At 55.2% G+C, this 26,129-nt stretch overlaps 2 protein-coding genes across 9 annotated transcripts; one reads left to right on the plus strand and one right to left on the minus strand.

Moving 5' to 3' along the window:
* Positions 1 to 600: 600 nt before the first annotated feature.
* Positions 601 to 19,837, plus strand: LOC103009365 (ataxin-7-like protein 2). Of its 7 annotated transcripts, none has more exons than XM_057549495.1 (13): positions 601 to 769; positions 2,672 to 2,737; positions 3,122 to 3,226; positions 3,610 to 3,820; positions 4,119 to 4,405; positions 5,027 to 5,109; positions 5,465 to 5,718; positions 6,534 to 6,732; positions 6,873 to 6,994; positions 7,476 to 8,271; positions 10,875 to 10,983; positions 11,508 to 11,569; positions 12,117 to 19,837. In XM_057549495.1, exons 1-13 carry the CDS (start codon positions 643 to 645, stop codon positions 12,618 to 12,620), a joined length of 2,925 nt encoding a protein of 974 aa, XP_057405478.1. In that variant the 5' UTR covers positions 601 to 642; the 3' UTR covers positions 12,621 to 19,837. The 7 variants fall into 7 exon arrangements, with proteins under 7 accessions (XP_057405478.1, XP_057405481.1, XP_057405485.1 ...); XM_057549498.1 differs by having other exon boundaries at positions 11,508 to 11,545; XM_057549502.1 differs by lacking the exon at positions 3,122 to 3,226.
* On the minus strand, positions 13,557 to 25,668 carry AMIGO1 (adhesion molecule with Ig like domain 1). 2 transcript variants are annotated; one of them, XM_007169463.3, is made up of 3 exons: positions 25,390 to 25,668; positions 23,334 to 24,918; positions 13,557 to 13,632 (listed from the first exon to the last, which is right to left on the minus strand). In XM_007169463.3, exon 2 carries the CDS (start codon positions 24,851 to 24,853, stop codon positions 23,372 to 23,374), a length of 1,482 nt encoding a protein of 493 aa, XP_007169525.1. In that variant the 5' UTR covers positions 24,854 to 24,918; positions 25,390 to 25,668; the 3' UTR covers positions 13,557 to 13,632; positions 23,334 to 23,371. The 2 variants fall into 2 exon arrangements, with proteins under 2 accessions (XP_007169525.1, XP_057405529.1); XM_057549546.1 differs by lacking the exon at positions 13,557 to 13,632 and having other exon boundaries at positions 20,130 to 24,918.
* Positions 25,669 to 26,129: the final 461 nt, after the last annotated feature.

Genomic DNA, 26,129 nt, shown 5'->3' on the forward strand with positions numbered 1-26,129 from the left:
CAGACAACGCCACTTCAACCCTCTGCTCTGCGTCAGGGCAGCGTGGGTTTCCCACACAGGAGGCACAACCCGAGAGTTGAGGACCCTCCCCCACTCCAACCCCTGTGTCCTTCAGCACATCCTACAGACCCCCTCCCTTTGCCCTTCTGATTCACAGCGCCCACCTCCCTGCACCTACCGCATTCGATCTACAGGGAAGCGAAGTCGCTTCGTGGCCGCCAGCCCGGGAAGGGGCGCCAGCCAGCTGGCGGAAGCACGGCTTAAAGGGGCATCTTGGGCAGAGAGAGGTTTGGGACTGGGGTTTGTGTGCAGCGAACTTAAGAGAGTGGGCTGGTAGCACAAAGAATGTGTTCACAACGGTTAGGAGCAGAGGTCCTGGGGCTTTGGTCTCTTTTTCCCCCGCAATTGTGCATTTTGGATGGGCTCTCGCGTCAAGCTCAGTAGGCAACCTCCCCACCTCTAAGCCTACGTTTCCCAGAAGGCTATGCGGCACGGAGAGTGAGGGGAACGCAACCAGTGCTGCGCTTGCGCAAAGAGTGAGCTGGAAAGGTGGGAGGGAGAGGGGAGGCGTGCCCGCGGCAAGGATGGGGGGAGGGGGCCGCGCGGCGGCGGCGCCGGGGCGGGCGCGCGTCCGCGGCGGTGATGGCGGTGCGTGAACGCGCGGCGGCAGCAATGGCCGCTCTGGAGCGGCGGGTGCCGAGTCTCGATGACTTCGCGGGACAGAGCTGGAGCTCGTGGGTGGAGCGGGCCGAGCTGCCCGCGGCCGACGGTGAGTGAAGCACCCCTAGAGTCTGAAGACCCCATCACTGTCTCCCCTCCCCCCCCTCCGGGCCCCCGCCAACAGAGGGGAGCTGCCGACGGGAGCCGCCGTCCGGCTCCCCGGCCCCCCAAACAAAGGACCCGCCGGGTCCTAGTGCCCGCCCGCTCCGCCACCTTCGCGCCTCCGGGTCCTAGCGCCGGCTCTTCTCCAGCAGCCCACCCTGCCCACCTCTGCCTCTGCCGTTGCCCAATACCTGCCCCCACATCTGCTTGCTTGTATGTTTCTTCTTGCCTGCTGTCCTCCAGCTTCCGCCCCTCCTGCACCTGCCTCGAGCTTTCCCCATCCGCAACAGTCCTCTCCACGTGTTTCCCACGCACCCCACTTCTGTGCCCCCCTCCCAACCCCCCTTGTTCCTTCGCCTTCTGCCCCACACCTTTTGCTCCTTTTCGGCGTTTGCCTGTCGGCTGCAGTGCCACTAGATCCCCGCCTCCTCCGCATTAGTTCGTCGGTCCATCCATCCATCCATCCTCCCTTCCTCCCTCCTCCGTCCATCCATACATGCCTCCAACCCTCCGTCCTTTCCCGGGCCTCTTGCCCTGCCTCCCGGGCTCTCTCCCCTGACCCCCACCTTCTCTAGGCCCCTGAGTGCTTTTGGTGAGCGGGCTGACAGCCCCTTCTCCTGATCTTTGTCTCCTGGGCCCCAGGGGGCATCTGGCCTCGTGGCCTTTGGGGTGACAGCAGGCATCACGCCCCTGAAGAAGTTTGCAAGTGAGAAGAGGTGGAGGAGGAGACCACATGGAGCGGTCTCTGATGACACTTGTTCTCCTCTGAGACGTCCAACTCCCAGCTCAGTTCTGTCCATCACAGCATTTTAATGGACTTAAGAGTGGGAGCTGCCCCTTGTTTCTTGCATGCCTAACCCACCACCCCTCATATCTGGAGATTATATAAGACTGTCAGTATTCTTCTCATTCTAGAAAGGGGCACGTCTGTTAGTAGGTGTCAGAAGCAGACCTAAGTGGGAGCCTCAGGCCACCCCAGAACTGCCCCATGCTGGGTGGGCAAGGATGGGGCCATTGTCAGGGTCTGGGTGCATTGAGAACCGGAAATGGAATCAGACGGGTTTGGTGACTCAGAATTGATTTTTTTTCCAAGGGACAGGGAGGGGGCGTAGAGGAGGGAGGGGAGAGGAGTAAGGTAGGGGGATGGGGAAAGAGCTGCTTTGCACAGCTAAAACGTTTTTGTCATCAACCCAGAAACTGAGGTACAAGGGCAACCCTTGCCCAAACCCCCTCTTAAGAGGAAAAGGGCTTGCATAGCTGATCAAGGGGACTTTGAAGATGCTGAAGGGCCATAAGACAGCAGTTTCTCTGCTCTGTGGCCATCCTATCAGTGCAGGACCTGAGAAGCTGGGTGTAACTTTGACAATGCCATGGCAACCCAGGTGGAACAAAATCGGGGATGGGGACCTAGGAGAGTATCTGTTTGGGATGCCACAGAAAAGCAGAAAGGACCTGTCTGAGAAATCTCAAGAAGGGACTCGGGGATCTGTAGTAAGATATGTTAAGGACTGTTTCCCGTTTAAATGGGGAAGCAGGCCCAGAAAAGAGATAATTACCCATAGTCACCCAACTAGTCAGCAGTGGAATCCTGAACTGTACCTTGGAATGAAGGATCCATAAGAAAGGTGGCTGGATCCCTCCTAATGGGGTCAGCTCATTCCAGAGGTAGCAGGTGAAGGAAGAATGGGCACTTGAGAAAGATCCACTGAAAGGTTCTCCAAGTAGTCCTGAGCACCAGGTGCTTGTCAAGGAGTGAGGGCTTCCTCCTTCTTGGTCCCAGGACCTGGTCGGATGGGAGATGGGGCTTCTGGGATGGGGGTGGTCCTTCTGAGCTGTGTTTCTCCTCCAGGGGCTGAGTTGGAGGAGAGTAACAAAAACCTGAAGAAGTTGGATGCCATGACCCTCATTAAAGAAGGTGCGGGTTGACACATACTGGGGCTGGGGCCCAGGGCAGACAGGACCACCTTCCCTTCTTCCACCACAACCCAGGAGGCGGCTGCCTGAAGCAGCAGGTCTGGGGATTCTCACTTTGATAGGTCTGAGTCAGCCTGTTCCCCTGGCTCCTGTGACTTATTGAGGGAGATCCTAATCATTGGTGTTTGGTGCCCACTCACCTGAAAGCCTGCGTTCTTAGGGACTGGTTAGATTGAACTCTGGAAGCTGGAAGCATCCAATATAAAGCTTGTCATATCAGCTGGGAGGGGAAGTGTCATCTGAGTGGTGGGTGGGAGTGTTCTCTGATCTTACAGGGAAAAGCTGATGTCCTCAGCCCCAGTGATAAGGGCTTCTGTCATTGCAGACATGTCCATCTTCGGGCACTGCCCTGCCCATGACGACTTCTATTTGGTTGTATGTAACCATTGCAGCCAAGTGGTGAAGCCTCAAGCTTTCCAGAAGCACTGCGGTGAGGGGAGCCCTAGGGAGGAGATAGAGGGGACAGGGGAAGGTGGAACATGGAACTCTGAGGACAGGGCCGATTGGGAGGTCATGTGGGTAATGGAGGGAGGCTCTGGGAATAGAAGGTGGGGGCAGGGAGCTTCACAGATTGTGGTTGGTTGGGGTTATTGTTTAAGTACCCTTTTAGCATCTGGGAAGAGCTAAGAGGTTCAGGAAGCTGATTCCTAGAATTTTGAGTCTTGAAGACTCAAATTCAAATGGCAAACTTAAAATCTAAGCTTTGGAAACTCCAGATTCTCTATCGTGAGTCTGTGAGCAGGGTTAGGAGGTTGGGGAAGGAGACAGTTGATGCCACTCACCTCGATTGCTCTCTCCACCTCCTGGTGACAGAAAGAAGACATGGGCCGCTCAGCAAGCTTTACGCCCGGGCCCCACCTCCACCTCCAGCCCCTGCCAGCTCTCAGAAATGCCATGTAGTGAACGGTCAGGGCCCAGCTTGTAGGGCCCCAGGTTCCACCAAAACCTCCTCCAGGGAGAAGGGCCAGGGGTCCCGGAGCCGTGGCCACCAGCCTCCTGAGAAGACCCAGAAGGACAACCTCTGGTAAGGAAAGGCTGGAGACTCCCTGAGACAAGCCCTGACCCTAGCCCAGGGAGGGGTTGGCACACATGGAGGCAGCCGTGGGGCGATGGGCACTGCTCACTGCGGGAGGCGGCCATCTCTCTCTGCAGCTCCCTTCTACTTGCTCCGGGGAATATGGGGCCCCCATTTCCCATGTTCTGCACTCCTGCAGGAGCCCACCCAAGTTCCAGGGCTGGGAAAGGAGATGGCTCTGGGCTAGAGTCTGAGGCCCAGGCCCAGCCTCCCTACCTCCCAGCCTGCACCCTCTCTCCATGTGTAGCCTTTTCGTGCCTGTGGTGAATCTGGAAAAGATGTCCAGTCTCCCGAAGCCCGATGGACACGGAATCAGGGTGGCTCCACCCTCTGCTTTCCTCAGCCAGCCGGCTGGCCTCAGCAAGGACTCCCCTGGAAGAAACCCCATGGCATCCCCTTCTAAAGAACTTCCTGGCAGAGGGAGCATCGAGATAACCCCCAGCGAGGGCCCTAGTCACCGGGCTGAAGGCAGCCCGTCTGAAAAGGAGCCTGGTGGGGCCAGGCTGCCCCCTAAAACCCACCGGAAGATGGCTCGTGAGTAGTCGTGGTCTTGGGGTCAGGAAGGTAGAGTGGGGACTCCTTTGGACTGCTTTGTCCTTGGGCCTGATGGAGAGGGGGTCAGGAAAGGGTGGGCTTGGCCATCACAGGGTGCCAGGGTACAGGAGCTCCTGGTCATCCCTTGATGTGGACACTCACTTGACCTGCTTGCTCTCTTGGAAGATTTTCTTCAGCCCAGGTCTCCTGATTAAGGCCATGGGAGCCTGTGCCCAAGCAGGTGAAGGTATTTTTCCTCACCTTGGGCTGTTGAACTTTATCTCTTTTCTCGTCTAGATCCAGGGCACCAGAAGCCTCCCATAGCTGGTTTCCCTGGCATCCCAGATGCCTGTAGCTGCTTTTGTTTCCTGGTACATGTTGCGCTGTTTGAGACTTGGGGCCCCCCAAAGGAGTGCCTGGGCTGGCATGGGGACGGGATGGTTCTTACACCCAGCAGAGAGCTGCTGATGCCCAGAGGAGTATCTCTGGAAGGCTGCAGCCCCAGACTCAAGGGCCAGAGGCTCTCCTGCCTTAGGCCCAGCTCTCCCAGGCCTTTGGCCTGAAGACGCCAGACCCTCCCAGAAATGGCCTTGGGGTTCATGGGAACCGCTTTCCCCACAGGGAAGGAGTGCGACCTCAACAGGCAGTGTGGGGTAATAAATCCAGAGACCAAAAAGATCTGTACCCGCCTGCTGACCTGCAAGGTAACCCCCAGTCCCTCTGCATAGTGAGGGAGGACAGCACAGACACGGGCCCTGGGAAGGGAGAGCGAGTGAGATCTCATCCAAGATCCAGCTGAAGGGATGGGGGTTAAGCCTAGACCAGGCAAGGGGAGGGGAGGCTGCCCCCACTGGGCCCAAGGTGGGGAGAGCGGGCAGGGGGTGGCTTCCAGATCCCCCACTCCAGAGGAGGGTTCTGGCCCTGTCAGGAAGTGAAACAAGGACACACAAACACACCCACACTCACACACCCAGTCTCTTCACTTGCCCAGGCCAGAGCACACCACCACCCCTTACCTCTGCTCAGCCCCTCCCCACCCTTCCCCCTGCTGTGTTCTAGATCCACTCCGTGCACCAGCGCAGGGAAGTCCAGGGCCGAGCCAAGGACTTTGACGTGCTGGTGGCAGAGCTGAAGGCCAACTCCCGCAAAGGGGAGTCTCCCAAGGAGAAGAGCCCAGGGCGCAAGGAGGCAGCTCTTGAGCGCCCCTCCCAGGAGCCCCCCTCCTCAGTCCAGGTTGTGGCAGCAGTGGCTGCTCCCAGCAGCACCTTCTCTGCTCGTGCCAAGCAGACCTACCCATACTGTGCACTGCCCAGGTACGTCCAGGATCCAGCACCCATCTTACTTGGGGACGCTTGGCCCCAGGCCATCAGGAACCCCTGGAGACAGGCCCAGGGAGTGCCCTGGAAGATGCTGCTCACTCCACCCTGAGTGTGTGGGGAGGGGCCCCTGGCGGTGGTGTGGAGGTGGGCGACTCCCTGTTCCTAACCAGGAATACCGCAGTACCCCAGGCTCTCTGTAGTGTTCCAACACCCAGGAAAAAAACATTTTCCCAGCTGCTTCCAACAGGCCAAAAGTCGTAATTGGGGAGCCGAAAGGGTCAGGGTCCTGGGTGAGGCAGTCCTACTGTGTATTTATTCACTGGCCCCTTCGTGTGCGGAGGCTGCGCTGGAACCCGGGGAGAGCCTGCCTTGCGGAAGGAGACACACACGCATCTCTGCCTGTAACATGAGGGGCAGACACGAAACATAGGCTCAGCTCACAGATAGGTTCACAGGAATATGTGATACAAGAAGGGGGTTGAGAAAATTGACTGGGCTGACCAGAGCTGGGTGTGGTTATACTCAGATTTTCTGGAGGAGGCGAATGTGGAGCAGATTTTCCCCCTGAGGAGGCAGGGCCTGGGAAGTGAAGGGGCTGGGGAGAAAACCCCTTGGGAGCTGTGGCCCCTGATCTTTCTGGCTCTTACTCTGTGAGCTCTGTTGTTCCCTCCCTTCCTGTCCTCCTTCCTCTTTGTCTGATCGCCCAGCAGGGTATCTGCCCCGACTTTTTGAGCTTGGCAGGTTCAGGGACACCCCTACCGTGACCCACTCTCATCACATCGCCCTCACATCCCCTTTGGCCCTTCCAGGTCCCGGGCCTCCTCTGAGAGTGAGTTGGATGATGAAGGCCCCTGTGGTGGTGATGGGGACCCAGGCCTGTTCCCCTTCCCCCTGCCCCGGGGTGGTGCCCAGGCCTCCAGCGAGGAGAGTGAGGAGGAGGGGACATCTGATGACCTCCACCTCCCCACTGACTGCCATTATGCAACCCGGCCCCCTCGGCCGCAGGCGGTAAGGACCTGGGGCAGGGACCTGGGGGTGGGGGGCCAGTCCTCCTGGCTCACAATGTGGGGAGGAGGTCAGATCCTATGTGCAGGTGCCCTCCCTGTATTTCAGGCCCCGTTAACCATGTGCCTTCCTTCTGCCTTCAGTTCTGCACCTTTGGGAGCCGGCTGGTGAGTCCAGGATGCTACGTGTTTAGCCGCCGGCTGGACCGGTTCTGCTCGGCACTCAGCTCTATGCTGGAACGGCACCTCAGCTCACACATGTGGAAGTGAGTCTCCTGACCCCAGAACCTCCCTTCCCAGGCCCCAGGCATACACGGGCTTCAGAGCCCCTAATTCGTCATACATACCTGTAGATGTGGCTTGGCTGTTTGCCAGGAAGACCCCAGGTAGGATGAAAAGGAGGTGGGGAAACTTGGCAGCCTGGAGCTGGGCTAAGGCAGGACCTGAATGGGTCACCTGGGAGTGAATCTTAACTCTCACCAATCACTTCCAGTACCTTTTGGGTAAGTAGGGATAGGGGATGTCCAACCTGAGATTTAAAGTGAGGTTTTTAAAGGGTCTGTATATTAGTTCATTCCTGCCTTTCCCTGTGCCTTCTTCCTATCCCTCAGTTCCAGCGTTTCCCAGCAGAGGGCAGCACTGCCAGGGCTCTGTGGGCCATTTCTACGTGGGTGGAAAGACTTGTATGTTGGTGGGGAGGCCCTCTTGCTTGCTTGGCATCACAGTGGGGCTCTCTTCTTGCTGCAGGAAGATCCCCCCGGCGGCTGAGCCTCCATCCCACCTTGTCAGCTCCCCACCATCTGCTCCCCTGAGCCCATCCTCTATGGGCAGCTGCCCCCGCCTTCCAGGCCCACCCCCCAGACCCGCCTGCCCAGCCTCCACGCCCCCCACCAAGGACAGCCTTGGCCCCGGCTACCCTGCAGGCTCCCCCAGCGTGGCAGCCGCCTGCAGCCAGGCGGAGTGCATGGGCGGGAGCCAGGCTATCACCTCACCACTGCCTGCCAACACACCTTCCCCATCCTTCAGCAAGCTCCCACCTTCCAAGGCCAGCAAGTCATCCAAAGGCAAGGACGGGCTTGAGGTGGAGGCTCCTTCTCGAAAGCGAAAGTTATCCCCTGGGCCCACCACTTTCAAACGGACCTGCGTCCTGGAGCCCACTGGAAAAGGCAAACCCTCTGGCTGCCGGGGCCTCTCGGCCAAGACTAAAACAGCCCTGGGCATGGGGCTTAATGGGACGGTGGAGCCAAGAGTGAAGCGGGCAGGGCCCCTGGACTGTCGGGGTTCCCCTCATCAGCCCCCCACGCCAGTTAAGGCGTCTCAGCTGGACAACCAGGGAGCGGCTGGACACCCGGCCAAGGCCCTGCCGACCAACTGCCTCTCTGAGGAGGAGGTAGCCAAGAAGCGGAAAAACCTGGCCACTTACTGCCGGCCAGTGAAGGCCAAGCACTGCCAGGCTGGTGCCCCTGCCGACGCGGCCTGCTCTGTGCGCCGCAAGAAGCCGGGTCCAGCCCTGGCCTTTGAGGAGAAGTGTTCTACACTGAAGGTACCAGCCCAGCTCCCTGAAGAGCAGGGGCGGGGAAGGGTCAGGATGGATGAGGTTGGAGTGCACAGGCACCTGACAAAAAGAGGTGCTTAAGTAAATGTCTGTGCAGGGAAGGGAAGACTGGGGAAGTTGAGAGAGAGTTCCTGGGCCATCTTCTCTAGGGAGAGGTGACCCCAGCTTTTGCTTGGTGGGCCTTCCCCTATCCCCAGCCCTCTCCTTTGGGCTAAGGAGACGTTGCCTCTGCCTCTCCTCCTTCCCCTGCTTGCTTTAATCAAAGGGCCACTTTCTGAATTGGCTGTGGCCCTCACTCCAGGACTTGGAGCTACCTCTGTTCCCTGAAGGAGAGGAAGCTGGACTCCATGAGCTCTGATAAGAAAGGTTTGGGCAGTAGGGTTGAGCTTGGGTCCCTGAGCTGTGGCCTAACACGCTGGGCCCAGGGTGGGTGGACTGGTCTGGTTCATTGGTTTTGCCTCTGGGCATCAGGGCATGAAAGGGCAGGGACATAACCCAAAGTCCCCATATGCATGTCTGCCCACCTTATACATATACCCACTGCCAGGTTTTCAGGTACCAGGCAAGCTCTCCGGGGTTTCTGGTAAAGCCAGCAGCCAGGTTTATTTGCCTTTTCTGATGGGAGCCCTGGAGTAGCATGCTATGAGCTATCCATATGACCTCAGCCAGGAGGAACGTATTGGAGGTGGGAAGGGGAGATGCCCTCCTGGTTTAGGCACTGGCCAGATGCATACCAACACCTTTGGTGCCCATATGAGAGTAGTAAGTCTGACAGCTGCATGGGGCCTGAGTGTGTTTTTGTCACACGTGTGCATGGGTGATCTCCAGGCTGCCTCTGCTGGGCTGGCATTCATCCTCCCCCTTGCCCAGCTTTACTCACAAGACCAGCAGGAGGAAATCAAGCCTTAGCTTTTCTGGCCCACATAGTTTGCTGGATAGGAGGACAGTTAGACCCCCAGCCCGACCCTGTCTCTTGCCTCTTGTCTTCCTACAGTCAAAAGCCCATTAACAAGAAAGTGCCTGCCCACTGCGATGGAGCCGCCAGCACCTCCTCCCCTCCAGATCCGGGCCCCAGGCTGCTGCCGCTTTTTATAACTTTATATTATTTTTTTTAAGAAAAAAATACTCTTTAAAATACCTCAAGACTGTCTCCCTGTTCTGTTGCTGCTAAGAAACGTAGAAAAGGAAGGAAAGAAATGTAACAAAATGAGTGTCCTTACTGTCCCCAGTTGCTCCCCAGGAGGCTGAGATGATAGGCAGTCAGACTCCAGCTCCCATCACTTGCCTGCAAAAAAAATCTCTTACACTCGTATATTTTTGTCCTTTTAGTCTGTGGAAATGGCTGGGGGTTGTATCACTGGGGGAGTCTTAGGATGAGGAGGCATGTGGCTCGGAGCGAGCAAGGGGACTACAGTCCCATTGGGAAAGGAAACTGGATCGGGGAGGGGAGCCACACCTCTGGCTCTGCTCTTGGATCTTGGCCTTGAAGGTCTGTGGATGTCTGCCTGTGGCCCTTTTCTGGTCTTCCAGCAATCCTGCTCCTCCGTCCTGTCTGAATTACTGCCTCAGTTTCTTCAGCCCTTCTGCCCTTCCTGCCTCTTACTAGTAGCCTTATTTTCTCAACCACTGGAGCTTGAGTTGGTAATTGCACTCAGGATGTCCCTGATTTCTGTGGGATGGCTGGTTTTGGTCTCTTTCTCCATGGCCTGTGGGTTTACCCTTCAGGAAGGGGTACAGCCTCTCCCAGGTAGGCCTCCTTAAGCTGAACCACACCTTTTTTTGGAGTCAGGAAGGGAAAAGGTATCCTCACAGAACTTCCCTTGGTGTGGGAGGCAGCAGCTGTGTGGGAGGCCCTAGCCCCTCAGGTTCGCCTGGCTTCCCAGGGCTGAGCAGATGGTGTGGAGGCGGCAAGGGCTGGGAGTGCCCTAGTTTTTCCGTTTGTCTCACTGGGGACAACAGCAACTGTGCAGACAGGGGATACGACTGTTGCATGTCCCTCCTTTGCTCCTCAAACCTGAATTCACCAGGCACAGGGCACTAGTTTTTAGCCTTCTCCTCTCCTTTCAGTCTCCTTGCTTTTAGGCAGGGAAGAATCTTATTCCCTTAACAAGACAGAAGAAGAGGTGGCAGGAGAGAGTGGGCAACCAGGGAAATCCAGTATTTCTGGAAAACTGTTCAAAACACTGGTTTCACACTCTTGGTTCAGTATACCAAATCTGTGATTCGGGTGAAATCAGTTGTCGTAAACGTAGTTTCCACAGGCTATTTGAGACATAAGCCCCGTCAGCCCGGGTAGACATAAAGATACACATGAGTTGGGCAGAAGACACACGGTGGGCCCGGAGCTGTCCAGTCGCCTTCCGCCGTCGCCCTCGGGGCTCTCCAGGACGGATGCGCTTTCCCCCAGCCCCCAGAGGGCGCTGTGGACGAGCCGCCGCATTGCCGGCGGCGTCCCGGGGAGGAGCCTCTCCCGCAGCCGAGGCCGCCTCCGCGATCGCAAACCCGGAAGACGTGCCCTGGCAGCTGGAAGTGTGGGGCGGCCGGGCACCGCCATGCAGTCCCTGGAGGTAGGTCTGGTTCCCGCTCCACAGAGGGAGCCGAGACTGACCCGGTGGCTGCGGAGAGGCAGTGGGATCATGGCGCACCTGGTCGCTTTGGGCTTCACCATCTTTCTGACAGTGCTGTCCCGGCCAGGAACCAGTAAGTGTGCAAGGTGGGGCGGGGAAGGGGGCGGAGCCGAGATGCTGGAGGGGCAGCGCTTGGGAGCGTGGAGGGGGGAACCCTAGCAGTGGATGGGCGGACTGTGGAGGGGTAGTAAGGGCGTGGTGGGGCGTGGCCCTGGGGGTGGGTCCTGGAGGGGTGGGGCTTTGGGTGCTGGGAGGAGAGGAGACGACTGAAGTGAACGGAACTCACTAGTTCATCATAAGCAAAGCCCCTCGTGGATGATACAAGTAAAGGAGGGATGCCAAGGTCTGTTCTAGGACTGGGCTGGTAGCTGCGAGGTGCTGAATGGGGAACCCAGGCCAAAGTGGTATGTTTGCCCTCTTGGTTGCTCACCCTAAGGCCCTTTGGCTGCTCCACTTTGCCCGGAGTTCCTGATTACCCATTAGGATTGGAGACACTACTCTGACCTTTCCCCTCCAACCAGATTCCTTGGGCTCTAGCCAGCCACAGGGGTAGAAACAACGGTGCCCAGCCGTCAGTCTGTTCTCTTTGATTCTTAGGTCTTTTCTCCTGGCACCCTGTATTCATGGCCTTGGCGGTGAGTTTGGGCTTCTTTCTGCAGGTGATTTGTTTGGATATGCCCCTAAGGAAGCATCCAGCCTTCAGAAGGCTTAGCCTTTCTGAGGCTCAGAGAGGTGGGGGGAAACGCCCAGGGCCCCATCTTTCCCTGCAACCTGTGAGATCAGGAAACAGGAGGGCTGGGCTGTAGGTAGTCAGGTGGTAATTTAAGGGGGTGGGAGGACATGGAAGATACCATTTTTTTCTCCAGTAGGGCCTGAAAGGAGGAAGTGGGAGGGGTGTGATCCAGTTGCTCCCCACCCCAAAGTTCAGGAGGAAGTTTAACATTTGCTGTTCCCATTGGTCCAGAAATGAGGGTCATTGTCTGTGGTGGAGGTGGGGGCATGATGTCAGCCTGAATGATGAGACTTCCGCTCTAGCATGGATTCCCAGTTCTGCCCACAAATGCTGACCTGTGTGGCAGGTGGTCCTGGTAGGAGTTCTTTAGCCCCCACCCTCTGTCCTCCTTGTTTGGATGTATGAGGGCACCTCTTTTTTCTTAGGCCTCCAAGCTGGGTCTGAGGCTCACTGGCCCTCTCCTGTGTTCACAGTTCTGCCTCTGCACGGCTGAGGCCATCCTACTCTTCTCGCCTGAGCACTCCGTGTTCTTCTTCTGCTCCCGAAAGGCCCGGATCCGACTCCATTGGGCGGGGCAGACCCTAGCCATCCTCTGCGCAGCCCTGGGCCTGGGCTTTATCATCTCCAGCAGGACCCGCAGTGAGCTGCCCCACCTGGTGTCCTGGCACAGCTGGGTAGGGGCTCTGACATTGCTGGCCACTAGCGTCCAGGCACTGTGTGGGCTCTGCCTCCTCTGTCCCCGGGCAGCCAGGGTCTCAAGGGTGGCTCGCCTCAAGCTCTACCATCTGACATGTGGACTGGTGATCTACCTAATGGCTACGGTCACAGTGCTCCTGGGTATGCACTCTGTGTGGTTCCAGGCCCAGATCAAAGGTGCAGCCTGGTACCTGTGCCTGGCGCTGCCCCTCCATCCAGCCCTGGTAATCATGCACCAGATCTCCAGCTTCTACTTGCCAAGGAAGAAAATGGAAATGTGAATTCCTCCAGACTGTGAATCAAAATGGGACACTTGACTTGGACTTCAGTGGTTCCTTTGGTGACCTTCAGGGATCCACTTCAGAAGTGGTAGGGTTTTTGTATTTCTTAGCTGGGCTAGGGGCTGCAGAAACCCAAACTGCCATTGCTGACAGATGACTCAGTGGGCCAAAATGGGGAAATGTACGGGGCGCAAGTGAAAGGTGATGGGGAGCTTGATCCTGAAGCCTCCACTATTGATGGGAGACAGAAGTGTTGGGTGGTGATGGTGGTGGTGGTGGTGCTGGCAGTCATTTCTTGCTTGCATGCCTGGTGAAAAGTTGGATTCCTGCAACTTATGAATGACAGCTATGGCTCTTTGGGTCACTTTGAGAAAGCAGTGTAGTGGAGAGAGCCAGTGGGTCTTGTTTATGGGGTATGGTCCTTGTACACTCTATTGTGGGACCTTATGCGAGTCACATGTCTCAGGACCTCAGTTTCCTCATCTGTGTAATGAGTGATTGTTTCTAAACAATCTCTCTTAACATTCAGTGTCTGTCAAGTTGATGTCACAGAACACCCTCCCAGGTCTGAACCATGGGCTGACCCACTCAGCAGACTCAGGGTGTAATTCTTACATTCACTGTCTCCTTACCCCTCTGGAGGGACAGGTCTGCTCTCGTGGCCTTTCAGGAATCTGTGCCGATTTGGCCCCTGCACCAGGGGACAAGGGGTCAGGCACTGTGGAGAGAAGGGGCCCAGGTGAGGGTCTCCAGAACATCAAGACAGTAAAGGCACTAAAGTCACTTTAAAACTTTTGGAGGAGCAAAAGGGCATTGGCTTAACTAAGCCTTGGCTCTTGGCTGGGCTTCTTAGCCCAGCTAAGAACTTCCTTCAGCTCACTTCAGGATCTGGGCTTGAGGGCTGCGAGACATCCATTCTCAGTGGCAAAGTAGTCCTGAGCATCTCATGTTTTGTCCTTCTTAGGGCTCAGGTCCTTGCCTTAGCACATAGCTTCGTGGAGCTCTTCCGAAGCTGTTAGAACAAAATAAGAGTCAAGGAAATGGGGCAGGGCTCTTCTGATCTAAGAGAAAACAAAGTGTCTCTGGTTCCCCTTCTCTCCTCGTCAGCTAAGCTTTCCTCAAGTGTCGTCTCTTGCCAGCTCTTTGGCCCAGGAGGGGGCTGAATTTGGTGCCAGCTGGCAAATGAGGGCTGGGCTCTCTTCCCTGCAGAGACCCCTCCTTGTTCCAAACTGAAAGTATCAGTAGTTCCCCAGACTGCCCTCGGTGATAAGGGCTGGATGCTAGATTGGTTAACTGTCGTCTGGCTCAGTCGGGGAGCTGGGACCTCCGTAGACCATGGCAAATACTGAAAATGGCTGAGCCAGGAAATTGGTGTTAAGGCTGGTAGAGAGAGTTCAGTGGGAACTCTGGGAGGCCTGTGGTGTAGGGCTTGGAGCTCTAGGTCCCGGGAGCAGGGGTAGGTGTTCCTAGATAGCAATATTTTGGATATCTCAGGTCTTTAGAAGATTCAAGACCTCCTCTCTGGGTGGCTCAGAAGCAGGGAGGTTGGTATGATTCAACAGTACAGGAGTCAGAACTGCAGGGGCAGAGGGGTCCTCTGAGCGGACCTCGCTAGGATGCTTCCGGGTCAGGTGTCATCTCCTAGGAGCTCTCCAGACCCTGAGCATCTCAAGGGGGACCCCTGCTATGCAGAGGGTGATTGTTCCTGTCTTTTTCATTGCCCTCTCTCCCCTCTCCAACTCCTCAGTGTGTCCTGAACTTGGGAGAGATGGTTACTGGGGCTGCATGGAGGAGATTCTCACCGAGGGTCGCTTTGATCAGGGAGTCCATCTCCCCTTGCCCAGCACAGTCAGTGCTGGGAGTCTTACTCTGTCTATAGCAGGGTAGGAAGGCTGGGTGGGGTTCACCAGCTTGCTCTGGGAGCCAAGCAGGCAACACCATAAAGCCCGAGCCTGCCTGAGGTGTTGCCTCCTCCCAGGTGGTGCGGGGGCTGGTGAGCGGGCAGGCTGGCTGACAGCCGGCAGTTTGCGTGGGCAGTGCCAGCTGATGTCTATTCCCAGCCCTGGGAGGAAGGGGGAAGTCATTTATATTCTGCAGGAGGAAGGGGTCCCAGCTGTCACTTCTCTGACCGGTAGGCCTCGGGGGGCAGAGGCACAGGGCAGAGAGGGGAGCACAGGTGGTCTCCTCCTGCTTAGCCAGTCTGATTGCAGTATAGGGAGGAGGTCGCCAGGAGGAGCCCTTCTTCCCAGCTGGCCAGATTGTAGGGGGACTTCCCTCCGCTCCCCTCCTTTCTCCTTCCATCACCACCTGCGCTCACATCCTGGGGCAGCAGCTGGACAACCATTAGACCTCAGTGCCAGGGCACTCTTCCTCCAGCTGGGATCTCGGGGGCTGACGGCTGGCTGCATATGCCTCCTGCTTGTGTGTCTCCTCCTCCCTACACCCTCTATCCCCCCACCTCCCTGTATCTGCCCATCTGGGGTATTATCTGGGCTCCTCAGGAGTGAGGCAGAGGCCTTGGGGGAGAAGCAAATGGCCGCCCTTTTGCCCTTGTCCCCTAACCAGGGAAAGCTGCTAGTAGCCAGCCTGTTTTGCCTTTTTAAAAAAAAGCCAGGGTGTTCAAGTTTTTTTAAAATTCTGTGTCATTTGCACAAATTTGCATATCAAGCTCACTAAGTCCTGATTCCAAATATGATTACATTCAAACTCAGCCTTGAGGACATTAGAAATATAGATGCTTTTTGTATCTAAATCCAAATGGTAATAGGATCACCATTCTGGGTTCACATACCACCCCGAAGCCCCCATCTTTCCCATAGCCACCACTTTCCCACCCCAACACTTCCCCCGGCCCTGCCCCTGGCTGGGGAGTGGTGTTGAGTGGCAGGAGCTCTGTCTGGGGAAGTCTCCCAGCCTCACCTTCTTGGCTTTTCAGCTGCATCGAAGGTAGGCTGCTATCTCTTGCCAGCCTGTGCCTCCTCTGGCCGCACCCTCTCACAGGGCAGACTACCTCTCCCCACTCCCTGACACTGGCCTGTCCCTTCCTTCTCATCGTCCCCACCCTTCCACCCTGGGCATGGCTGCTATGGGTCTTCTTTTTAAAACCTCACTGTGGGAGATCCAGGCATTCTCCCTGAGCCAGCTGGCTGCTATGCCAAGGCCCGTTCAGAGTTAATAATAATCATTAGCTGAACAGTGCTGGGGCCTTTCAGCTCCAGATCTCTAAGCACTTGCAGGCTGAGTCAGCCAGCCCTCACCTTCCCCCTCTTCTTGGGCTGCAGAGAGAGGAGGGGTCAGGAGTCTCACCTCCCAGCCAAGCCTTATCCTTCCTCTGGGAGCGGGCCCTGAGCATCCTCTGAGTAAACTAATAAGGCCTTTTCACCTGACAAAGGTCAAGATGTAGGGAACGTAGTACATGCTCCACTGACACTGGTAGTGGTGGCTGTTGACCTTGAACCTCTAGTACTCCTGCCCTTCCTTCTGTTGACCTGTCTTGGCCTCCAGGGGACACCCCTGACTCCCTCAGCATTTCTGGTGGGCCTCTGCAGGCTTAGGGAGCAGGGAGGCGTCTGGTTCAGTGCTCCCGCTGCCCCTGCGTCTGGTTGGCATAAGGAGCCTACATATCATGAAGTGAAAAGTGAATCGACCTGGGAGCTAGGAAGCCTGCAGTCTGGGTTAACCCAGCCCCTAACACTGGTGTGGCCACAGGCAAATCACTTACTGCTTGACCTATCTCACAGGGATGTTGTGAGCGCTAGATGACAGAATGCATGTTAACAGGCATTGGGAAGTTCAAAGCATTAAACAGATGTAAACAGGTGGTAGTATGTGCTTGTCCTTATCTCTCTTTCACCCAGCCTGGCTCTGGGTTTTATGCTTCTTTTAGGGAGGCAATAAACAGTTATGGATAATGATGCTTAGAGGACCCAAGTCTCCGAAAGGTTGTGTTGCTGGCCATCATTGGAGAACACAGACATTTCCTCCTAGATGCAAGGTCAGGAATGCCACCAAGGCTATGACTCTAGTGAAGCTTGCCCTGAGTGCTGCCAGCTAGTGCTTTCAAGTCACGGGGCTGATTGCAAATCTGGGAGTCAGTTATGCCCCAGGTCCAGCCTGAAGTTCCTGGAGCTGGTCTTAGTCTGGAGCTCCTGGTCACAAGTCTGTCTAAATTTCTCCTACCTAATTCTGCTCTTCTGAGGGAAAGGCAGAGCAGACGATCCAGGAAGGGAGGAGCAACAGCAGTGGACACAACACTGCCACCCCAACCCTCTGGTTTCCCCCATAGCCAGAGGCTGCCTCAGGCCCTCACCCAGGCACGGGGTGGAGGTGGGAAGCTGTGAGACACAACCCCTGGCTTGTTCACGGGTTTGTTTCTCCTTCCTTGTTTCAAGCTCTTGGAGTAGGATCACAGCCCCTTCCTCCTCAAAGGACTTTATTGGAATTAAAACACACACGCACATGCACACACACACACACACACACACGTGCCATGAAAGCAGTTATGTTTAAATTAGGAGAAGGATACTTTCCATTCCATTGGTCTGAGAACAGCCAGCAGTCTGCCTGGAGTGGGCACAGAGAGGCAGGCACCCCAGGAGCGCAGAGGCTTCAGTATTTGGTTTTTAATCTTGGTGGTTTTTATTTTATTTTATTTTTCCCTATCCTGGGATCCAAGAATGAATCACTAGTCAGGCATTGCGATCATGGCCTCAGCAAAGCATAGGCACAGAGAAGACACAGCTGAAAGGCAGGAGGATAGTGCCCCAGAACTGCCCTGGAGGGTGGTTTGATGTAGACAGTCTCCAGCACTGGGCTAAGCTTAAAGCAGACAGATTCCCTCCATTCCCTCCAGTAAGACCACCTTCTCCCTACCCACCCAGAAGGCTTGACTAAGTTACCAATGTGCAGGGAATAAGTTCCAGTTTTTAATCTACCTGCTATTAGAATTTCCCAGATTTTTTCAACCTCTGTTAAAAGCAGATTAAGTAGCTACTTCAGGCTAGTCTCTGGTACCAGAGGATTCAACTTTGTCTCATTGAGTAGACATGAGGGGCCCCCAGCACCCCTCTCTTTAAAGCAGATTCCCACTTATCTCACAGTGTTTTCTAAGGATGCCCAAGACTGGGCTCGGCCTTTCTGCTTAGGTCCACACCTAAAGCAAACTACGGCCAAGTGAAGGAGCAGTGCGAGGTTAAGGAAAAGCAGCACGAAGTTCTATCCAGCTACAGTGCTCCCCAACCTGTGTGCATGTTTGTATGGGCGTGCACATGCATACACACCCCCCAACTTTGGGGTCAGTGACTCTCACCTTATGTATGTCAGTGCTATAGGGCACCTAGAAGTTCCTGCAGGGCCTCATGTCCTAAAGGTTGGTTCTCTCCATGCCCTCTGTGATTGTGGGATTGTGACAAAGCCTATGTTGACTGGAAGGCCTCAGGGCAGGAAAACACTTCATGTTTTCCACACAACAGTATATAAGCCCGATGAAAGGGCTTGACGTGGCAGCTGCTTTAGCTTTCCTCTCAAGCCTGGGGAGAGGAAGCATCCAGCATAGGCTCACTGTAGCCAGACCAGAAGAGCTAACCATACTACTGCATGGGCCTGAGCCTTTTCTGCAGTGTGGGTGGGGAAAGTGAAGCTTCACCAGTGGTTGCCCGGGAGACAAGGTAAGGGGTACAAGAGCTACAACTGCAGAAAGGGAAGGAGTTTGAGAGATCAGATGGAAGAGAGACTAGGCTGGGCAATCCACTGAACTCCCATTTTCTGTGCTAAAAGGTAACCATCGTATTAACCTCATCCATTCTCCTGCAGTGCCACCTAAGAGGAGCTAGGGGAAGAGCGGCAAGACATGGCAGACAAAACTGCACATCTTGGCCAGATACTATGGAACTCCCTGGGGGGTTGGGGAAGGGGGGAGAAGGGGAGGGTTGAAGAGGTGCAGCCACGGATTCCTTGGGATGATGGAGAAAGGAGTATCAAAACTTTTCAGGCACAGAGACAGGGCTTGGCACAGGCCAACATACAGGGGAGAACTCTCAGTAGTCTTCCCCAGATCTGTTCTCTTTATCAGCTCACCCTCTTGGCTAAACTCAGCCATAGCAAAAACTGCTTTGGAAAGATTAAAAAATACTATATAAATGTAGACTCTGGGGGTGCTCTGGCATCAACATCTGTCATTTCATTGACTGCCAAGGTTGATTGGTCTGATGTGGTTGGCTGTGAGGTGTCTCCATCCCTCACCACTTTACTTGTTCCTCGAAGAGAAAAAGACAGCTTTCCAGACAGAGGAGGACTGTCCTTTGGTCAAGATTTTATCAATGTAAGAAATTAGGTAATTATTCAAATTCTGATTCTTTTATTTTTTTATTTTGTTTTTTGGCTGCACTGCGTGACCGGCGGGATCTTAGTTCCTCAAGCAGGGATTGAACCCGTGCCCCCTGTAGTGGAAGCGTGGAGTCCTAACCACTGGACCGCCAGGGAATTCCCCAAATTCTGATTCTTTTAATTTCTTTTTTCCTTATACCATTTCCTCTTCCCTTGTGGAATCTACCATGACAATCCCCTTCCAGAAGTACCAAGAGAGTAGCCAAAGAAACTGCATGTTCAGAGTTTAGTAGAATCCAGTCCAATTTCTGGTAGGCTGTCTTCTGTACCAAGAAAGTGGGGACCGCATTTCTGTGTTCTGTGCAATGCCTAGGACATATTACACTGTCAATGAATAATAACCTTCCTATTAGATTAACATACTTTAAGCCAAACTAAGATGGTTACCATTCACGACATGAACATATACCGGTAATAATCAAAATACTGTGAAACCGAGCTGCTCTCCATCATTTCTTTTAACCCAGTCCAAGCATTTTTCCATGGTACAGTTTGTAGGCTTGATCCAGACTTTTAAGAGAACTCTTCAGGGAGGCAACCCTCCTCCCCAGGGATCCAGAAGGCCTTCTTTATTTACAGGCTCTAGCCCCAAGTCATGGAATTTCTAAACTCTCTCTTGCTAAAGCTTCAGTGACATTTCTTTTGAGAATATCTGCCGGGTTGGCAAACTATGGTCTGCTGGCCAAAACCAACCTGCTGCCTGGTTTTGTATGGTCTGTGAGCTAGTAAGAGTTTGTGCATTTTTAAATGGTTAAAAAACCTCAGATACATGTTACAATGATATGGAAATCACATTTTAATGTCCATAAATAAAGTTTTACTGGAACAGAGCCACAGTCATTCATTTGTGTGCTGTTTGTGGCTGCCTTCCTGCCACAACGGTACAGCTGAGTAGTTGTAACAGAGACTATATGGGCTGTAAAGCCGAACACGTTTCCTGTCTGGCTGTTTACAGAAAAGGTTGGCTGACCCTTGGTCCATCTTAATGCCTAGATGTGGATTCAACCCATGCCCTTATAACAGCATTTAACTCTTCTCCCCCTAGACAGGTCACACCCTTCTGAGGTACAGTGAACCCCAGCCACAGGCTGCAAAGATAAATAAACCAGTCACAGACTATGCCAGAACAGAGACTCAAGCCAGGTTTAATGATCATTGTCTAGTTTTCAGAGCCCAGAGGCTCCAGCGTTTGCCAGCCTGAGAGTACATAAGTGGGAGGACTAGGATCCTGGACATGGGGAGGCCTGCTTGGTCCGCCAGCAGGGCTACAAGGAAGTACAAAGGTAAGGACACACGGAAAACTTGGAATCAGTCGGCTTTACTCTCCCCAGCTGGGGTACACCTGCTCCTGGCTCCTTCCTAGGAGCCTCATAAATACAGGCAAAGAAAAAAAAATCACAAATAACCACACAGACAGATTCTAGAGCCCTGTCATACTCTGTCTCCAGGGACACCTGCTTCCTGGGAGACACGTCTGGTTTATGGGGGTGGGGTGATGGCTCGACCTTTTCTTATAACCAGAGCTGGCAGTTTCCCACACAGGGTTCTAGTGAGCTTACATACGCTGAGTACCCAATCCCCCAGGTAGAAAGCTACCTTTGGGTTCTATCAACTGAAACCATGGGAAGAGGCTCATCAGTTCAGTCCCTTGGTGGGGCAGCCAGGCACGTCTACCAGTCTCTCAAACTGGTAGGTACTGGCCAACCTAGTGGATACAGTGGGGAGACTTAGATCCTCAGGGCCTTTTATTGATATTATGCCCTAAACTGGGTAGGATTTATGAAGCAAATGGCCCACCTAGTCCTCAGGAACTCAGCTAGAATGCCCCAGAAGACCCACTTCATTTGACATTCACTTTAAAGATTTTCAGAGCCCTAGATGGTGCCTAGAGGGGAAGCTGCAGTATGGAGGTGAGATTTTTCCCCGATTCCCTGGTAAGTCTGAGGAGGGAGTCCTGGTTCCTATAGCTTCAGTATCAGAATCTTCAGAAGTCTCTGGAATATAACCAGACAACTTTTTCCTCCTGCCCCTGTCCTACCAGGGCAGTTAACACAGGAAGAGCAACTTACAGCTCCTTGGTCCCCTGCCAGTGTTCTGGGTCCGTCACTGACCTAGTTCTACATTTATTTCTCACATATATCATCTTTAATTCAAGGAAGGTTTCTGAGGGGTCTGAAGAGCCAGCTAGCTCCTCATCACCCCTTCTCTCAAGATCTTCAACCTGTAGTTCTCCTAACTCCAGCCTTTGCTGAGAAGTTATTCAGTGTTGTGGAGATGTGGGTGAAGCTTCAGGCAGTTCAGAAATCTAAAGTACAAAACTTTGTATTTGTGGAGCCTGGCATGGTCACTGTCTCTCCTACAGGGCAAGAAAATTGTGTGCATGAAGTTGTGCACATAGGTGGAAACGACTCTGGAAGTGGACGTTAGTGGGGACTGAAGACTCACTGTCCTGAAGGAAGTCAAGGTGCTGGGGTGCATGCAGACCTATAAGCATGCATCCCTATGAGCATGCAAGTACTTGAGGGAAATGCTGCACCTCTCTTGACAAAACTAGGTTACTAATAAAGGATGGACAGCAGTCTTGACATCCCAGGAACAGACAAGAAGCAGACGTTGAGTTCCAGTCCCCTCCCCGAATCTTAATAGGCAGCGGGAGTTAGGCCCTCCTAGCAAGCAGCTTTCACCTGCAGGTAAATGACACTTCTTGGAACCTAAAGAGAGATCAGAAAACTAGAAGATCTGGAGAACTTCCGATGGAAGGAGACTTGGTGGGAGAGAGGGGAGAGACTGAAAAGACCAATGTCAGGGAACATTTTCACCTTGGCCCTGCTCGTCCCCTTGCCAAAGCTCAGAGCAACCAACTCCCAGGGCCTGCAGTAGAGTCAAAGGGAGTGGTCGTCTCTATACCCAAAGTATCCTGCAACTGGGATGGAATGGAACGTTGGGCCTGTTCTTAAGTTCCTCGGGCCTGACAACCACAACTGCACAGACCTCTGGCTGAGAGGGTCTCCTTTTGAAAGTTTAGTGCCACTGTCTGTTACAAGACTGCCTGGAACCTTGTGGAGAGGGCAAAACTTAGCCACACTCCAAATTGCCATCCTTCTGTGGCAGAGACCACTCAATTCCATCTCCTCGGATGATGAGATCCCATGCTTTGGCCTTGCAGCAGGGCTGAGATCTCTAAGAGAGGAGCAAAGCGGCTTTGTCAACACAGAAGAGATACATACCCGGCCCCCTCCATCCCCGAGCCCAATCTAACCCAGCTGGGGCCAGACTTTCCGGACTCCTTCCTTTGCAGAGCAGCATATTAGGGAACACTCAGAATCCCACCTGAACTTGACCAGGAGACTGAATGAAGAGATGGCATACACAGAAAATCAGGTAGGTCCAGCTGGATGCTACATAACAGAGGCTGATTTACCCTCCTCCTCCTAGTGCAAAGAGGCCCCCATCCCACGTCTGCGGCAGGCGTCCATAGAAGCTCTGCTTTCAGCACCCTCCACACTGGTGCCACACACAGGGGCTGGGAATCAAATGCTAACCAAAGGTTTCACCAACCAGGGAATTAGCCAATCTGGAGTTTATCCCCCATCTCCAAGTTCTGTGCTAGCATCTATGCTGTGACATGGACCCCTCGGTTCATGCTGTACCCCTCTGTACCACTGGTCCCAGGACAAGGCACAGATATCACGTCTCACGTTGTTGCCATATCTGACAGGCAACAGGCCAGGCTCCTGCAAAGACCCATCCACCCAGGGCTCATCCAGAAAGAGGAAGGCATTAGTGGGAAGTCTTACAACGGCTTTGGGGAGTGTTACTGATTAAGGTCTCAGCCTTTTCCTGACTCATTTTTCCAAAGGTTTCCAATTTCCCCAGCTGTGAAGTGTGACTTCCTGGTCAAAGATAATATAGCTTTTCCCCAACATGGCTGCTGTGGAAGCTCCCGCCATCACACACAACATCACAGGTGTGGGTGGGCAGAGATAGGAAAAAATGATTTTTTTCCCCAAATAATTTTCTCTTAAGGAGCTAGGGATGACCTCAAAAAAGTTTAAGGAATCCGCTCTTCCTCCCACCCCTTCCTCATTCCCACCAGCTCAGATACACTCTTCTTCCACCACATTGAGAACTGCCAGGGCTCTGGGTAGGGGTGTAGCATTTGCCTGAGAATTAGTATATCCATATTTGAAAATCATGGCAGCCACACCCTGCTTGGGGTCTTGCCTGTTGTTGTACCCGTGACCAATTCCCTTGAGTTCGGGGGGAACCCACTCCCTTGGGCAGCTAGCCCTCTCTTCCATCCCCTCATATCCTTCAGGGGTGCATTACCTCTCCTGGGGCAGAATCTCCCCACCAACCCATCCTGCTCACACCACAATGGGCGTATCAGAGAAGACCGAGCTGACCGATTCTGGATCTGACATCCTCCGCTGGCCCTTGCCTGTCGCCTCAGGCACCGGCAGGGTGTTGCCTGGCTTGAGCTTGCCGTTCTGACCCTGCCCGGGTCCAGCAGGTTCCAGGAAGGCCACCCGCCGGTCAAAACCATCATCCTTGTCCCCACCAGCCATAGGATCGTGGTTGGGTGTGGTACTAAGCATGGAAGAGCTGAGGCTGTCTCCTTGATGGCTGGAAGGCTTCTCAACACCCCGGCACCAGCAGCGGCAAGGGGTGAGGTACAGGTATATGAGGACCAGGACCACACTGAGGATACAGCCCACGAGGGTGGTATAGGCTGTGTTGAGGGTGTCATGGTGTCCGTGCAAGGTGAAATTGTATACTTTCAACTCCACAGACAGTGTCTCATTGAAAGCCTCCCCCATGGCATAGCAGGTATACACACCCCCATCCTCGACCTGCACCCGCCGGAAATGAAGACTGCCATCCTTGGACACCGTCACTGTGCTGTTGGCCACCTCATCTAGCACCCGTTCATTGCTTGGTGTCACCCACACCTTGGTCATCCCCTGCTGCTTGGTGTCACACTTGATGGTCAAGGTGTCACCCAGGTGGGCCTCCCAGGCACGTTCCTTGTACTCGCTGCAATTGAGGAAACTCAGACTGAAGACATTGTGCAGCTTCTTGGAGCTCATGCAGTACAGGTCCTCCTGAAAGTCCATCACGGAGCTCAGCTGCCGGTACTGCCAGTGGGAAAAGAGCTGGTAGAGCTCACAGTCGCAGTGCAGCGGGTTGTTGTGCAGGTACAGCCCATTCTTGATCCAGGCGGGCAGCTTCTGCAGGTCGGGCAATGGTAAGTTCTTTAGCTTGTTGGAGGAGAGGTCCAGGAGCGTTAGTTTGGGTAGCTTGGCTCCTTCCTTGACCAGTTCCAGAGGGAAGCGGGAGATCTGGTTCTGGCTCAAGTAGAGTTTCTGCAGCTGGACCACGTCGTCGAAGGCGCAGCGGTCAACTGCCATAATGTGGTTATTGTAGAGCAGCAGCACCTCCAGCGCCTGCAGTTCACTGAACAGGAACTCGTCCAGCGTACGCAGCTGGTTGGAGGAGAGGTCCAGGTAGCGCAGGTTGGGTACTGGGGAAAAGGCCTCGGAGGAGATGAAGTTCAGCTGGTTGTGGCTCAGCAGCAGGGAGTGCAGGTGGGTCAGGCGCGTGGGGGTCCACTCGGCCCGCAGGCGGCTCAGGTTGTTGTGGCTGAGGTCCAGGAGCGCCGTGTAGCTGGGCAAGGAATGGGGCACGTTGGGCAGCTGCTGCTTGGAGCAGCTGAGGATGTTGCTGGCGCACAGGCAGGCGGCAGGACAGCTAACCAAGGGACGGCCAGCTCTGGCCTCCTCAAAGAGGAGCAGGAACAAGGACAGCAGCAGGAGCCAGAGGCCTTGCAGGTCACGCTGGGGTTGCATAGTGTCAATGGGGAGGGCGAGGAAGGCCACAAGGAAGATCTGGGAGGAAGTCACCCGGGCATGTTCTGGTGGGGTAAGGAAGGGTCACTTTCACTACAGGCTTAAGAGAAAGAGGATGGGTTTGTGGTCACCGGGGCCTCTGGCGGGAAGGACCGACTCTCCTGCCTTCCCCTATCCCCCCACCCCCGCGGCCCCATCCCCGTTGGGCTAGAAGAGAAAGGAAGAGATGCTGGGTAGTTCCCAAGCACTGTGCAGGCGGTGGGCTCAAAATACTGGGACCGAGGAGGAGGTGGGCACAAGGGCCTGCTGGGCTGGGGTCACAGCAGCGGAGGATGGGGATCGCCGGGGCGTCAGGGACTGTTGGGGTTACAGGGGTTGCAGGGCCCGGGTCTGGAGGCAGGGTCAGCAGGGCCTTTGGGGAGGAGCTGAAGGAAGGTCGACCGGGCACAGGCTGGGTAGGGCGAGCCCTAAACGGGCTGAGGGCCCCCGGGGCCTGTCGGGGGGGGCTCCCCCCGCGGGACCTCTGCTCACTGCACCTGCTCGGCGAGGACGTGTCTCAGCCCATGGCGGGTCCGGGAGCTCCGTCGCGGCCTCCCCTGGCGGCGCCTCACCGGCCGGCCTGCCGCGGCGCCCGCCTTTCGCGGGGGCCCGCGCCCGGCAACATCGCCTCCCGGGGACTTGCCGGGCTCCGCTCCGCTCCCCCCGCGCCGCCGCCTCGACCGCTGCGCCGTCGGAGCCCCCAGACCACGGCCACCGTCTCCGGGTCCCCTGGGCCGGCGTGCAGCGGTGCTGGGAGCGGGAGGCGCCGCGATCCGAGCGCTGGGAGCGGCGTGGGGGTAGCGAACACCGCGCGCGCGCCCGTCGCCGCGGCGGAGCCTCGGGGCGCGTGCGCGCGGCGGGGGCGGGGCGCACGTGCGTGTGTTTGTGTCGGAGCCCGACTGGCGGACGAGCGGCAGCGCGCCGCTCCTTCCTTCTCGGAAAGTGTCGGGACCTGGCGAGGAAAACTGTCGGGAGTGGGGCTCTGGCCCCTTAGTTCCCCAATTACTTCTTCCACCTTCTTCCAGCCCCTTCACCACCACCCCCCCTTCTATCTACCAAAACCGCTCTCAGGAAAAGTAGGTCTAACCGAAGTGAATTCGCTGCAACTGGCTCCGGGACAAGATGCGTCACATGTCTTCTAATTTTACAAATTAGAGAAATCTGGTTCAGCTCCCGGCTGTCAATGTTGGCGGGAAATTTATTAGTCACGTTCCGAGGTTCCTCCCTCCCCTCTCTC

This window comes from Balaenoptera acutorostrata, chromosome 1 (assembly GCF_949987535.1).
Source record: "Balaenoptera acutorostrata chromosome 1, mBalAcu1.1, whole genome shotgun sequence".
Classification (NCBI taxonomy): Eukaryota; Metazoa; Chordata; class Mammalia; order Artiodactyla; family Balaenopteridae; genus Balaenoptera; species Balaenoptera acutorostrata.

Excerpts from the sequence above, each read along its gene's own strand:
- LOC103009365 (XM_057549495.1), top strand. The coding sequence starts at position 643 with ATGGCGGTGCGTGAACGCGCGGCGGCAGCAATGGCCGCTCTGGAGCGG. Across the intron at positions 8,272-10,874 it reads AGAAGTGTTCTACACTGAAG|AGGGAGCCGAGACTGACCCG; the intron begins GTACCAGCCCAG and ends CCCGCTCCACAG. Across the intron at positions 10,984-11,507 it reads GCTGTCCCGGCCAGGAACCA|GTCTTTTCTCCTGGCACCCT; the intron begins GTAAGTGTGCAA and ends TTTGATTCTTAG.
- AMIGO1 (XM_007169463.3), bottom strand. The coding sequence starts at position 24,853 with ATGCAACCCCAGCGTGACCTGCAAGGCCTCTGGCTCCTGCTGCTGTCC.